Source organism: Mustela lutreola, chromosome 8 (assembly GCF_030435805.1).
Source record: "Mustela lutreola isolate mMusLut2 chromosome 8, mMusLut2.pri, whole genome shotgun sequence".
NCBI lineage: Eukaryota > Metazoa > Chordata > Mammalia > Carnivora > Mustelidae > Mustela > Mustela lutreola.
In genome coordinates, this window is record NC_081297.1 from 64,252,106 (window position 1) to 64,266,453 (window position 14,348).

The 14,348-nt window shown below is 41.4% G+C and overlaps 1 protein-coding gene across 3 annotated transcripts in view; it reads right to left on the reverse strand.

Annotated features, from left to right (window-relative positions):
- Positions 1–14,348, reverse strand: part of DIP2B (disco interacting protein 2 homolog B) — a 229,142-nt gene that overhangs the window by 15,950 nt on the left and 198,844 nt on the right. For all 3 annotated transcript variants that reach the window (XM_059185367.1, XM_059185366.1, XM_059185365.1), the window contains 8 exons: positions 13,305–13,414; positions 13,090–13,170; positions 8,743–8,866; positions 7,155–7,276; positions 5,813–5,924; positions 2,928–3,037; positions 2,102–2,232; positions 350–518 (listed from right to left, as the gene is read on the reverse strand). In XM_059185367.1, coding sequence (XP_059041350.1) covers positions 350–518; positions 2,102–2,232; positions 2,928–3,037; positions 5,813–5,924; positions 7,155–7,276; positions 8,743–8,866; positions 13,090–13,170; positions 13,305–13,414 — 959 coding nt within the window. The remainder of the gene's footprint in view (positions 1–349; positions 519–2,101; positions 2,233–2,927; positions 3,038–5,812; positions 5,925–7,154; positions 7,277–8,742; positions 8,867–13,089; positions 13,171–13,304; positions 13,415–14,348) is intronic.

Genomic DNA, 14,348 nt, shown 5'->3' on the forward strand with positions numbered 1-14,348 from the left:
AATAAAGAAAAAATCTTAAAAAAAAAAAAGAAAATCAGTGTCTTCTGACTCTCTCCTACGCCAGTCACACATGACATCACAGTTCTCTTTCATCTTTCCATGAAGTCTTTTCCATTCCATCTCCCAACTAGTTTCACCCTCCTCTCCACAAAGTAAGACTCAGACTAAATTCTGAAAGAGCGCAGTAAACTAGAGAGTGGAGGAAATAAAAATTCAAAGGTTTACAAAATGTTGACTGGCTAGAAAGAAAAAGGCAGACACACCTGTCCAGCCCTAGTCCGGTATCAGCACACTTGGCCCATTTCTTTCAAATCTCCCGGGACCAGCTACTTGTGTAGCTGTTTCTTACCTTCAGCACCTCCACTTGGTTTCCGAGCCCTTTGGTGCAGAGCTCCATTACTGAATAGGAGCAGAAAGTGTCCCTTATTTTGTACTGGTTGACAGTGGAAAGCCAGAGGAAAAGGTTGTTTTCTAACTCCATAGGAGGAATTAATATGGACTGGTGACCTGAATAGACACTGCAATGAAGAAAGGTGAGAGCTGACATTATTAATTCATTCTAGACATCCTGATGTTTTAGAATACCATCCACTCAACTACTATTTGCTGCACATGAAGGTTATATGAGATACAAAGCTCTAAGCATCAACTCTGTTCCCATCTAACTCATAAGACACAATAACTAAAATAAAGTAGACTGTGGTACATACCGTAACTGAGGTGTGAAGATCATAAAATCAAGATCATAAAAGAAGGAGCAAGTCACTCAAATTAGGAAAGCTGGGGCCAGGGGAGAGCAGTGTTTCACTGAGTAGGTATCACTTGAGCCGGGGCTTAAAGAATAAGCAGGAGTTTGATAATGGCTAGAGGAAATGAGGGTGATGGTGAGAGCATTCCAGGCGGAGGAACAGTGTATGCAAAGGAAAAGAAATGTAGAAGTATACGTTGTGTTTAAAGTTGTCAGAGATAGCATCCTAATATGAAATCCTATAGCACAGGATGCATGGGGGAGTGGTGAGATGTGAGGCCAGAAGGGTTGGGGCCAAACTGTAAAAGAGAGAAACTATGGTCTGAAGGAGTTTGGGCTTTAGCAACAGGCAGTCGCTGCAGCTTTAAGGTGGGGTGAACCCAGCACCATGGAGAGGGACTGTAGACACAGACACTGGCGAGGGAGGGACAGGACAGGTGAGAGATGATGATGGCTTGGATCTCGACAGTGCAGTCAGGATAAAAAGAAAGGAATGACAGTAGAGTCCCATCCTATATGTAGTTCACAGCCCAGGAATCCTCAGTTTCTTAAACCGAGGACAGATCTGAATGATGAGGAGCCCAAGAACCCTGTATTTAAAGAATACTGGAATTGTGGTCACCAACTCTGGAGATCTAAGTTATTAGTAAGTCTGAGGAAGGCTCATTATTTTGCTTTTTTAAAGACCCCGAGGTGACAGGTTTAGGAACAACTGAACCACAAAAGACAAGACACTTAATTGGCTGTGAGACACACACATAGAGAAGTTGAAGCTAATGCTCAAGTTCCTAGTTTGGGCCCCTCAGGTGAATGGTCCCAACAAAGATGAGGAGAATGCTGAGTTGTAGGTGTCTCTGAAGCATTCACGGGGACATCTACTAGGGAGGTGAAAATGCAGGGCTGAGAGAAGGTTCCCTGGGAGGAGTGGGGATCTGCCATTCCAGTAGACACAATCTGGACAGGACAGGCATGCTACTTTCCAGCCACATGCTGTCATCCAATCTCATTATACTCCTTCCTGCCAAACCTAGGGGGTACGTTCTGGCTGTCAAAGCCTGACATATTTCACCCAACTATCATCCTTCTACTTGGCTCTGCTTCTACAATAAGGATTACAGGATGAAGCAGAGAGCAATAGTAAGATCACTCACTTTATGTACGAGGCATAAAACTAACAGACAAGGAAAAAAGGGAATATAAACAAAACTAAATGAACTTCAGAGATATATCAGGCACCCACATTTAGGAAACATCAGCATTTTATTGAAACATAACCAAATTAAGGAAGCAAAGGTAAGGATGAGATGGTTATAGCCCCAAAGACATCCTGTTTCTTTGTTTTTCCATTCCTACCTGCAGAGACACCAGAGTGCAAAGCCAAGTCCACAGTAAGGGTCAAGGCAGATGGCGATCTGCCGAGAAGAATACAACTCACACTGGAGCTTGATGGCTCTACAAAGAGCATTGACTGCAGAGTGGGACATCTGGAAAGTAGGGAACATGGAACAGGATGGAATTGGCATCCTCACAGGCAGAAAAAGCTCTAATGACAGTTTTGAAAAGTTTAAATTTCCCCCAAACTCTTCAAAATGATGTCTGTTTTTCATTGTTTCAAAAAGCCTATCTAAGTCTGGAGTGCCTGGGTGCTTAATGAGTTAAGCATCTGACTTTTGGTTTCAGTTCGGGTCATGATCTCAGGGTCGTGAGATCGAGCCCCATGTCAGCTCCAGCCTCAGTGGGGTGTCCTGCTTGAGATTCTGTCTCTCCCTCTACCACTCCCCACCCTCTAAAATAAATAAATAGACCTTAAAAAATAAAAAAAGCCTACCTAAGTCTAACATAAGGTAACATACTTTTGTTCATTAATTAACACGGAGTTCTATGAAATATGAATCTCTGGTTTCTTACTGGCTTTAACTGTGACTCAATTATTACCTAGTAGCTTCTAGGCCAGGTTCAGAACACTTCATAACACACATTCCTTGGGATAACTTATTCCGGAAGAGCCAATGCTTTTACTTAAATATAGCAGGGACCTCTGATCCCCCGCCTACTGGTCTCTAGTACAAGCAGCTGGCATCCACATCTCAAGTCCCTGGGGCAGTGGTCATCTCTATTTTTTGCAGACCTGGCATTTTACCAGCATCCAGAGACAGTCAATATCTCCAGCCCACTCTACCTTCACTCCCGTCAGCATGCCTGTTGTGGAGACACTAAAATCAAGATACGCCAACATCTCAGGAGTGGGCGGTTTATACAGCTGAGGTAACCTTTTCCTGGGTAAATCATCTGCAATGAAAGGAAAAAAACCTGATATTAATCAGACAAACTGGAACACAAAAATCATGGCTTTTCAATTGGTTTTCTATGGCTTTGCCATGGACAAATAGAGGTCCTGGGATTTGCAAAGCTTAGGCTTCTCCTATTTAACCAAACAGCTCATGTAATGTCACTCTGGGAAGTGGGTTGGGGCTGAGGACACCAGTGGGTAATATAAACAAAGCAACTCTACATCAGGCAAATGTATTTTCTAGAAGGTTGGTGAGAGTAACGTAACACAACAGTAGAAGACATGAACATGAAGCAGATCACTGGTGTTCAAATCCTGCTCAGCCATTTACCATCAAAGTGCCTTTGGAGTTATACCTCTTTGTGTCTGTTTCCTTATCTATAAAATGGGAATAATACCTACCCTCACAGGATTGTTAGTTAATTCACATAAAGCACTTTTCAAACAACTCAAAAAGCTTGAAAAAGCCTTAGTTGTTATCATGCTGGTTCCAAGTTAAGGTTCGTTATTTACAGTTTAGTAAATGCAATATTAGACGTGGACAGCTTTAAAAGTTGTTTTTCTTCAAGATAATATGTTAGATTTTTAAGATGGAAAACCTAGAATTAGGGATTATTTTCCTTTGCTCGTTTATATACCTCTCCTTTCCTCCCATATTTGTTTTGTAAGTGAAGTGTGTCAAAACCAAGGATGTCGGGGCACCTGGGTGGCTCAGTGGGTTAAGCCTCTACCTTCAGCTCAGGTCATGATCTCTGGGTACTGGGATTGAGCCCTCCATCGGGCTCTCTGCTCGGCGGGGAGCCTGCTTCCCCCTCTCTCTCTGCCTCTCTGCCTACTTGTTATCTCGCTCTGTCAAATAAATAAATAAATAAATAAATAAAATCTTTTAAAAAACAAACAAACAAAACTCCTGTGGCTTCCTGGATCAGGAAACAATTCTGACTCTGACTTTTAAGTCTCTATATTGTTGGGCACCCATCTCTGGTCAAACCAAAGACTTTATCTATCACTTTTTTTTTTTTTTTAAGATTTTATTTATTTATTTGTCAGAGAGAGAGAGAGAGCGAGAGAGAGCGAGAGCGAGCACTGGTAGATGGAGGCAGAGGGAGAAGCAGGCTCCCCGCCGAGCAAGGAGCCTGATGTGGGACTCGATCCCAGGATGCTGGGATCATGACCTGAGCCGAAGGTAGCTGCTTAACCAACTGAGCCACCCAGGCATCCCTATCTATCACTTTCAACCTGGTTTTGTATAGGGGAGGGTCACTTATGTCCCAAAAGAAACCTTTCTGTTGTCTTTATCACAGCCCACAGGTTCAGGTCTTCCTGAAATGTGACTGAGTCTAATAACCACAGTAGATCTAACTGCATCATTAACACCAACACAATCCATTTTTGTTATACAGAACTGTGCTTCTGTACTTAAGCAACATACGTAAAAACATCTAGCTCAGCACCTGGCACAAAACCACCACAAATATCTACCATCCCTGAATTTAAACCCACATAAATGTTCCTGAGTTGGATAGACACCATGTGGTACTTACTGAAAACAGGGAGAAAGCACATGAATGGTTATGAGTCTAGGAATGTAGCCAAATCGACTGGGTTTGAATTTTAATTCTGCTACTTATTTAGCTTCTCTATACCTCAGTTTTCCTATCTATAAAATGAGGACAAAACTCACACCTATCTAATATGGTTGATGTGAGGATAGAATTGGGCAATATACATTAGATGACTGGCACATAGCAAGGGCTTGATAAAAGATTTTATTTTTATGATCATGTGCAAGGTGCTTTATGTCATTTAATCTTTACAGCTCCATGACGTGGTTTTTGCAACTCCCACTTTATGGACAGTTTTGGCCCAGTTAGCAGGGATACAGGAGAGGAACAGAGTATCAGGATTTAAACATCGTCACCTGATTCTAAAATCCACTCCCGTTCCTCTACCATTCACCAGGTATCCCCACGTCTTCTCCCCCATGCTTTTTTAGCACGGATAACACTTAAATGAATGTCCTTTATGGACTTTTTTAAAAAAAAGATTTTATTTATTTACTTGACACAGAGAGAGATCATAAACAGGCAGAGAGGCAGGCAGAGAGAGAGAGAGGGAAGTAGGCTCGCTGCTAGGCACAGAGCCTGATGTGGGGCTCGATCCCAGGACCCTGACATTATGACCTGAGCTGAAGGCAGAGGCTTAACCCACTGGGCCACCCTGGTGCCGCTACTTTATGGTTTTTAAAGTACCTTGCTATTATGCTGTACTTGATATTCTCAAAAAGTATGTGAGTCAGGTAAGGGTAGGTAACATTTGAGGGAAGGGTAATCTCAGAGAAGATTATATAAAAAAAAGTACTTGAGCTTGAAATAGAACTAGGTCTTCTGACTCCTAGTCCAATGCTGCTTTAACTAGATCATATCTGGAAGTCAAGGATCAGAGTGTGTCAAGCTTTTACATGGCCTTATGTGTATACGGTTATATTCTGCATAAAAACCTAACCATTGTTTGAGGATGTCAGGAGTAAGAGTAAGACACTTTTTGGTTTCAAGAGCTCTTAGCAGCCTGTGATCTGCATCTTTGGATCTGGTTGTTGCAGTACCCAGTCCTTCAGTAACACAAGTGAATGGACAGGAGGTTCTGCCTCTCTCAGTAGGTGGAATGTGTTGCAACCTAAGAGTTGTATAAACATCTTTGGCATGAGAATCTAGAGAGCTCGGGGCATGAATGTTCTTGTTCCTTCAAGAGGTCTGGAGAAATCTCACTTTTACCTGTGTCAATGATGGTTGGCCAGGTTTTCACATCCACAGCTGCTGCCGCCTCTCGGGACCTCAGCAACCTCATTAGGGTCTGTGTGGTGAGAACACAGGCTGCTTTGCTGACCTAGAAAACAAATGGACAGAAATAAGCACCAGGACGTTTAGTCCCCATGTAGTCCCACAGGCTCTGGCTGCTGCTAAAAGCAACTCATACTGGACTAAAAGCACACCATACCGGCAGGACAGTATTCATTGTTTAAACAACATACAATAGTACAATGGATGTTGGTGTGTCCCCTCCATTTGTCCTTCTGGGACTGTGTAACACTGACTTATCTCAGAAGAATGGACCTGTTCACAACACAAGTTATTGTTTTTAACAGTGTGGATGCCCACATCCCTTGATTTCATGAAGACCATGATAAAGTAAAAACGTGGATTTTTTTTTTTTGCTCAGGGAATGGGAGGAGTCAGAGTATCACTGCCGCAGGAGTTAGTGTTTGCCACAGCCTAGTGAATGGAGAAATTCACTAGACCCAGAACATATCCTGAATTTGAGGGATGCAGAGCTGTCAAGAAAACTAAGCTCTCCCTCACACCTACACAAAGCGATCAACTTCCCCTTAAACCATCAACAGAAGGAGACTCCCGTCCCTGCTGCTCTGGCCTACTTTGCAGACTGTAAAAAGGGCATTTTGCTGAACTGAACTTTGTGATAAAATCATCTTTGGTGAACATGGCTTTTATACCCCAGGCTCTATTTGCTGACAGAACAGCAGTCCTTAGAGAAACAATGTTACACAAGTTAGAATTCTGCCTCTTTGTTGTAACATGAATTAGGATACAATGCAATACAGATTTATGTTACTTCCTTTGATTCTCATATCCCCTAGAAACTTCCATTACTTCCAGGGCAGGATCTGGATACCTCTTAGTGCTATACCAAGTGAATTTATAAAACTAACCCAAATAAAAATGACCAACACTGGGGAGAATTCAGTTTGGCATATAAAATTACCTTGGCTACTGTGCAGAAAAAATGAGAACATTTTTTAAGAAGGGAGATAAAACAACAACAACAACAAAAAGTTTTATAGAGAATTACTAATGTCAGCCTCACCTCCTTAGTGTTCATGATAAAAACACAATTCTGTACCTCACCAATAATCACTTTCCCACATTCCTTCACTGAAAAATGCTAGTCATTTTAGTCAGGTAAGTGAAAAGAAGACGGCTTTTAGGGGACAGATTTCACTTCCTGACTCAACAAAACCGGAAATTTAGCAAGGATCTGAAGTTGTCTGACTCTGGGTTTTATGAGATGGGGACAAGGCAAGATATACTCGGTACTTACATCAACAATCATGCGGACAGTGGGCAAGGTGGCCGTAAGGTTCTGAGCATGAGGAGGTCGGACAGTGACAGGTATGCACCCGGCATAGAGGCAACCATAGAATGCAGCTATTAACTCGATGCCTGCAAGACAGAGTCACTTAGCTGACCACTATCACTGAGAAACTAAATGGCAGATCTTCTAAAGCCAGTTAATTAAATCATGTGCCAGACAGTTTACTGAGATCATAATTTAACATAGATAATAACAGAAGAAGTTTTTTAAATCAAGAAGAGTTTGAACGTAAAGAAGGAAGCATATAAAACAACTTAAAAAATAAAGAGAAGCAAAATATAAATAACAAGAAAGGAAGTCAGAAGTAAAGAAAACTCTTGAAAGACACCCAGGGAAGGTATTCTGAGATCATTACTTGATACTTAGTAGAAATAAAAGAATGGGGAAAGGTGGGATGAGGAACACCTGAGGCTTAAAAAAAATATTTAGAAGTCTGCTGTGTGACAAGCAATTAGACTACTGAGATGTCCCTTCACCTGTAGGTACAAGTTTTAGTGAGGCAAAGTGTGACTCAATTTGATGAAGACTCTCCCCTGTCAGGACACGGAGAGCGGCCCTCTCCGGAAGTGCTCTGGTCTACCACCAGGTCATTCACTGGTGAATGCAAGACAGTCTCACAGGAACACCACAGGAGGGATTCTTTTACCAGATGACCTTTTAAGGAATCTTAGTATCAGTGTAAATAAAACAGAACAAAATGAACTAAGGGGGATAAGAGATCAGAGAAAGCCAGAGGTATGTGCGGGTAGTGTGACAGAATAAAAAAATGAACAACTCAACTATTTCACTTAACATTTTGAATATTTACACCAAACTGTCATCAAAGAATTCTGAGTCCCTCTTACTGTGAAGAGAACATTTTTAAATTAAATGAAAGCACAGAAGATAAAATCAGCAATAATGAAGACTACACATCAATCAGGATATAAAAAATGCAAAGTCAAAAGAGTTCACACACAATATTCTTTAGGAACTGGGTGAAATGGTCCTATTCCTGAACACTCCTAGAAACAAAGCACCTCGGGGCACCTGGGTGGTTCAGTGGGTTAAAGCCTCTGCCTTCAGCTCAGGTCATGATCCCAGGGTCCTGGGATGGAGCCCCACATCAGGCTCTCTGCTCTGCAGGGAGCCTGCTTCCTCCTCTCTCTCTGCCTGCTTCTCTGCCTACTTGTGATCTCTGTCTAATAAATAAATAAAATCTTAAAAAAAAAAAAAAAAAAAAAAGCACCTCTTTTGAGGGTTTCCAAAAAGTCAGAAAGTCTTATTCATTTGATATTTACCATAGTGCCAGGAACTATGCTAGATAGGGGTAATACAAGAGTAAATACAACAGACACAGTCCCAGCAGAGCCATGGCACTGCTCAACTCCAGGGTGTGAAGCTTGGTTCCTACCTTAGCCTGGGTGCCTGGGACTCCCAGAGCTGGGAGCTGCATAGCCTACATGGGCAAAGATGGCGGCTCTCACTTCCTGTCCTCTCATACTCTGTAGTCTGGTAATGGAGCTTGAGTCTAGTTTACCAACACAAAACCTACCAGGTGGATAGAGCAACACCACGTTGTCTCCTGCATTTAGATGCCCCTTATCACCAAGAACTGACGCAATCCTCTCTGCTCGCTTATGAAGCTGAAGGCAACTGGCTGTGCACACAGTAGTTCCCTTTAAAGAGAAGAAAGTGTAAAAGGGTCAAAATTCAGGAAATAAAACAGTGACAAGTACAAGCCAATTCCATGTTATACTGAAAAGGCTGGTGCCTTGGTAGATTCTCTGTAGCAAGTTATCAATTCAGGCAAAAATTCCCCTAGTACTTAAAGACCTGTGGTAGTCCTTTCTTTTTCAATGCCTGAAGGTATTTAGGGAATAGCAACATTAACTTAAATCGAACAATGTATCTATAGTCTTTCCTGTTTAAGACAGCTTCAAAAATATATTCGAGTTTTTTATTTAAACGAGGAAGTAAGAGTGGAAGGAAAATAAAGGAAATAAAAGAAGAATGAGGGCGGGAGTAAGGTCGGGACAGTCACTGCAGGCCGTGTGGCCATGGGCATTGCGTGCATTTTCTGTGCGTCACACGAATTTGGCTCTGAGTATTCCAACAGCAAAGATGTAAACAAAACAGTAACACCGAATCAGAGTCCACTAGCTGATAATAAAGATTAGCAGATCAGAAGATGGCCAACTACTCTTGATCCTGAGAATAATTTCTCCTTGTGGTCTTCATCAATTCCTGAGTGTCAATCCAAGTTTCACTGAGCTGGGCTTTTTGAAACCCTTTTGTGTGTAAGATAAACCACACAAATATGAAAAGCACATAAAAAAATGAATGTATTACGTAACAGAAAAATCACGAAGCAAGCATCAGCATAAGAACCAGCATGGCATGAAAAACACCACTGCCAGCAGCACAAAAGCACCCTTAGGGGTCCCTCCACCCTGGCCTACTCTCATCTTTTCCTTTCCTCTGTATGTAACCACTATTTTGAGTTTTTAATCTTAATCACTGATTTCCTTCTCTTCATAATGTTACCACCCATGGAAGGTTTCGTTTTATAGAAATGTAACCATATGGTATAAATTTCTGTGTTTTGCTTCTTTCTCTCAACATTAATAGTCACCTCTGCTGTAGTGCCCGGGTGTAGTTCTCGTATTTATTGCTGCGTAGTATTTAACTGTATAAACACACAACAATTTATTCATCCATTCTGCTGCTGATGGACAATAGCATTTTTGTATATGTACCCTCATGCATAAACACATGAGTTTTGGTGGAGGGCAGACCTAGAGATGGAATTGTGGGGTCACCGCATATGCCTATCTCCCACTTCACTAAATAAAACCGAATTATTCTCTGCCTATTGTGCTAATACCACCCTATCTTAATTATTGCAACTCTATAACTCAAAAAGTCTCACAAGAAAAACAAATTTTATTGAGCTATTTTTAAAATAACTTTTAAGTTTCACTAATATAAAATAGTACATGTTCAATATGGAAAATAGAGACAAGTAAAATATAATTCAGATGTAACCACTATCAACATTTTGCAATGTATTTTCCTGGCTTTTAAAAATTGAGTATAGGGACACCTGGGTGGCTCAGTGGGTTAAGCCTCTGCCTTCGGCTCAGGTCATGATCCCAGAGTCCTGGGATCGAGCCCCACATCGGGCTCTCTGCTCTGCAGGGAGCCTGCTTCCTCCTCTCTCTCTGCCTGCCTCTCTGCCTACTTGTGATCTCTGTCAGATAAATAAAGAAAAATAAATAAAAATTGAGTATATATTATATATAAATTCACATGCGACATTAAAAAAATTACCATATTTTACTATCTGCCTGAAGCTGTGTATTGCATTGGTAAAGAATGTGGGCTCAGAAGTCAGCTTTGAGTTCAAATGAAAGAGCTTATTTCCTAGTCCTACCACTTGCTAGTTCTCAGGCAAGTAATTTTATGTCTCTGGGCCTCAGTTTCCTCAATCTTAAAATGAACTATGAAATATACAGCCTCCAGAAAAGGGTCTAGTAGGTACTTGATTATTGACTATTTTTTAAAGGTTTATTTATTTATCTCAGAAAGAGAGAGCAAGTGAACGAGCATAAGTGGGAGGGGTAGGGGAGAAAGAGAGAGAATCTCAAGTAGACTCTGCAGGGAGCATGGAGGCCAGCGCAGGGCTTGATCTCACGACCCTGAAATCATGATCTGAGCCAAAATCAAGAGTCAGATGCTTAACCAACTGAGCCACACAGGTGCTCCTAGGTAGTAGATTATTTTGCTGAAGTCTGACATGCTATTTTTTACCACTTACACATTATGACTATTTTCTGCATAATCAAATATTCTATAATACTCTTTTGAATGGCTGTATAGTATTTCATGCTATAATTTTATATGCCATGATTTACTTAGTCAATTGTCTATTGTTGGACAATAAGGTTATAACACTAAAGTGGATATCCCTTTGGCTAAAATCAGGGTTAATCTGTATGGCCATTTCTTATATTTTACAATATTTCTCTTTTTGATCCATGGTACGGCAGTAAACTAAATCTTAAAAAAAAAAAAACCAAAACCAATTTTTGAGAGGGTGCCTGAATGGCACAGATAAGTGTCCGACTCTGGGTTTCAGCTCAGGTTATGATCCCAGGGTCATGATGAGCCCCACACTGGGCTCCACACTGGGTGTGGTACCTACTTAAGAGTCTCTCTCTCCCTCTTCCTCTGCTCCCCCAACTCCTGCATTCTTTCTCTCTCTCTTAAATAAATGAATAAATCTTTAATTTTCTTTCCCCCTGGGCATGAGGGAACAATGTGATATGGTCACCAACCTTTCTGACCTTCTGGGCTAATCCAAGGTAAAATACTAGAATATGCAGAAGAATAAATGGACTAAATGTCTTTGAGTCAGCACATATATTATTTCTCTAACCAAGAAGCAAATTTAAAAGTATGCCTTCTAACCTTCTAACAAATACCTGGGGTACAGGTTTCACAGGGCTATAGCTTTAACTATAGCCCAGCCTGGAAGTGGAGTAGGGATGTAAGCTGGACTGACAACTTCTTACTGAAATGGAAGGACCCTAATGAATTCACGAGCTTGGAGAGAAACCCACTTCATTTAGAGGTAGAACAAGGAAGTCAAAAAGTTTTCTACTGGATAATAATGGTTCTTTAGATTTTTAATGACTTTTCACTAAAATGTGCAGCATACTCCCCTCATGAAGTTCTATTACTACATAAACTCTCAAAGGTGGGGGCGCCTGGGTGGCTCAGTGGGTTAAAGCCTCTGCCTTCAGCTCAGGTTATGATCCCAGGGTCCTGGGATCGAGCCCCGCATCTGGCTCTCTGCTCAGCGGGGAGACTGCTTCCCCCTCTTTCTCTGCCTGCCTCTCTGCCTACTTATGATCTCTGTCTAATAAATAAATAAAATCTTAAAAAAAAAAAACACACACCTCTCAAAGGTGTGTTTGAATAAAATACATCAGAATCTGGGGGCACTGGGCAAGGAGACAGGTTGGGTGGCCCAGGAAATTTCAATAGGCCCTATAGTCCTCTACCTGATGACAGGAAATAATGCTACGCGCCATCATCACAATACTTTTAGCCTCTGATTCAGCCATTAAAACAGATCCCAGCATATGCCTACAAAACGCCTAACTTAAAAAAATATTACATTCTGATAAAACCATCCATTAGGAAGCACCACTTAATAAGGTTTGAGTAATTTTCAATTTGTTTTTTATGGGTTAGCAATAAATCATTTAAGTATATAGTAAAAATAACTTTGTTTCAAAAAATATTTATCTATTGGGCACCTGAGTGGCTCAGTCCATTAAGCGTCTTGCCTTCATTTCAGGTCATGACCTCAGGGTCCTGGGATCGAGTCCTGGACTCCCTGTTCAGCGCCCTCCTTCCCTCCTTCTGCCACTCCCCCTGTTTATGTTCTCTCGTGCTCTCTCTCTCAAATAAATAGTAAATAAAATGTTAAAAAATAAGTATTTATCTAAAGTCATTTTCTTCCTGGTGGAAATCCAAGAATTAAAGCTGGGTAAAAAATGACATGCATGCCATAATACGTCCTACATATGTGTAGGTCTATGGAATTGCACCGTTGGCCCCACTGTTCCTATCAGTGTTCCTATCACTGTTCCTATCAGTTATAGTTAGGACTGTAACGCGAGGAGAGCTAGCATTAGATAACACTCCAGGAGGTCTCCTTTCAACCTTGAAGTGACTGCACAATCTATCCTCATCTGTCAAAGCAGGGAGAAAGCAGTAACTCTGCCCTCCGAGTTGACAACGGAAATTTTCTGATGAAAGGGATTGAGAGTGCCTAAGATCCTCCCATAATGTTCATCTGATTAGATATATACAATTGGATTTTCAGTACCTTGGCATTTAACAGCATGAAGAGTACATGATCAGGAGTTGCCTGGGCTCGCCACTGTAAAATCTCTGCCAGAAACTGGTGCTGAAGTCAAAGCAGAAAAAAGAATCAGGGTCAGTAACTTCGGAAAAGTTGAATAATGCGTCTCCCATCTACTTCTGGATGTAGAAGTTCTGTTCTTGACTTGCTTATAAAAATCAACACATTTGAACTCGTACCTTCCTCACTAAGTCATTCTCTTCAATTTGCCCAAGATCTCTTCCTGCAGCTTGCGCTATGCGTTTTCCAGCAACCAGATTTCCAACCATCACAGAAGCAGGGCCCACACCTGTAAGTAAAGGCCAGAATCAACTCTCTAGTGGTGATAATTCAAACTATATCCCTGAAATATTTCCAGACTGACCCAAACTAGTTCACATATTCACTCAGCAATTCAGACAGCGCATTCTTCTAGGCACTAGGGACACAACAGTGAACAAGACAAACCGCCTGCACTCTATTGAGGAAAGGCAACCAGTAAGTACATGCACAAATAAATCACGTCAGGTAGTAGAAACTGCTAGAAAAAAACAACACGGGGCGCCTGGGTGGCTCAGTGGTTTAAGCCTCTGCATTCAGTTCAGGTCATGATCTCAGGGCCCTGGGATCGAGCACCGCATCTGGCTCTCTGCTCACCAGGGAGCCTGCTTCCCCTCTCTCTGCTGCCTCTCTGCCTACTTGTGAACTCTCTCTGTCAAATAAATAAATAAAATCTTAAAAAAAAAAAAAGAAAGAAAGAAAGAAAAGAGAAGGAAAAAACAACACAGAGCTAGAGAAGAGACCGGAATCTGGAGGGAGGAGAGGAGCGGGTGTTCCTATAGCTTGGGTATAAGGGATTTTTCACTCCTAGGAGGGGACAGTTGGTTGTACTAATTCCTACCGATAAATAATTTCATTAGCTCCAATCACAGTATAACCCTAAAAATGGACTTAACAGTAAGGAATATCTGGTCTGGAAAGAAATCTGCCATCTTTGAGAACTGAGAGTAGGTTCATGAGGAATCTCAGAAGTACTTTATTAAACGAGTAATGACATCCACATTGTGGGACATTCTATAAGACAACTAGCCTGGACTCTTCAAAAACCATGTCTTTAAGAGAAAATAAGGCTAGGAGCTTCTAAATTAAAGGACATGGCAGCCAAATGCAATGCATAACCTTGACTGGATACTAAATTTTAAAAAATGAGTTGTAATAAACAGGTGAAGAAATCTGAATACAGA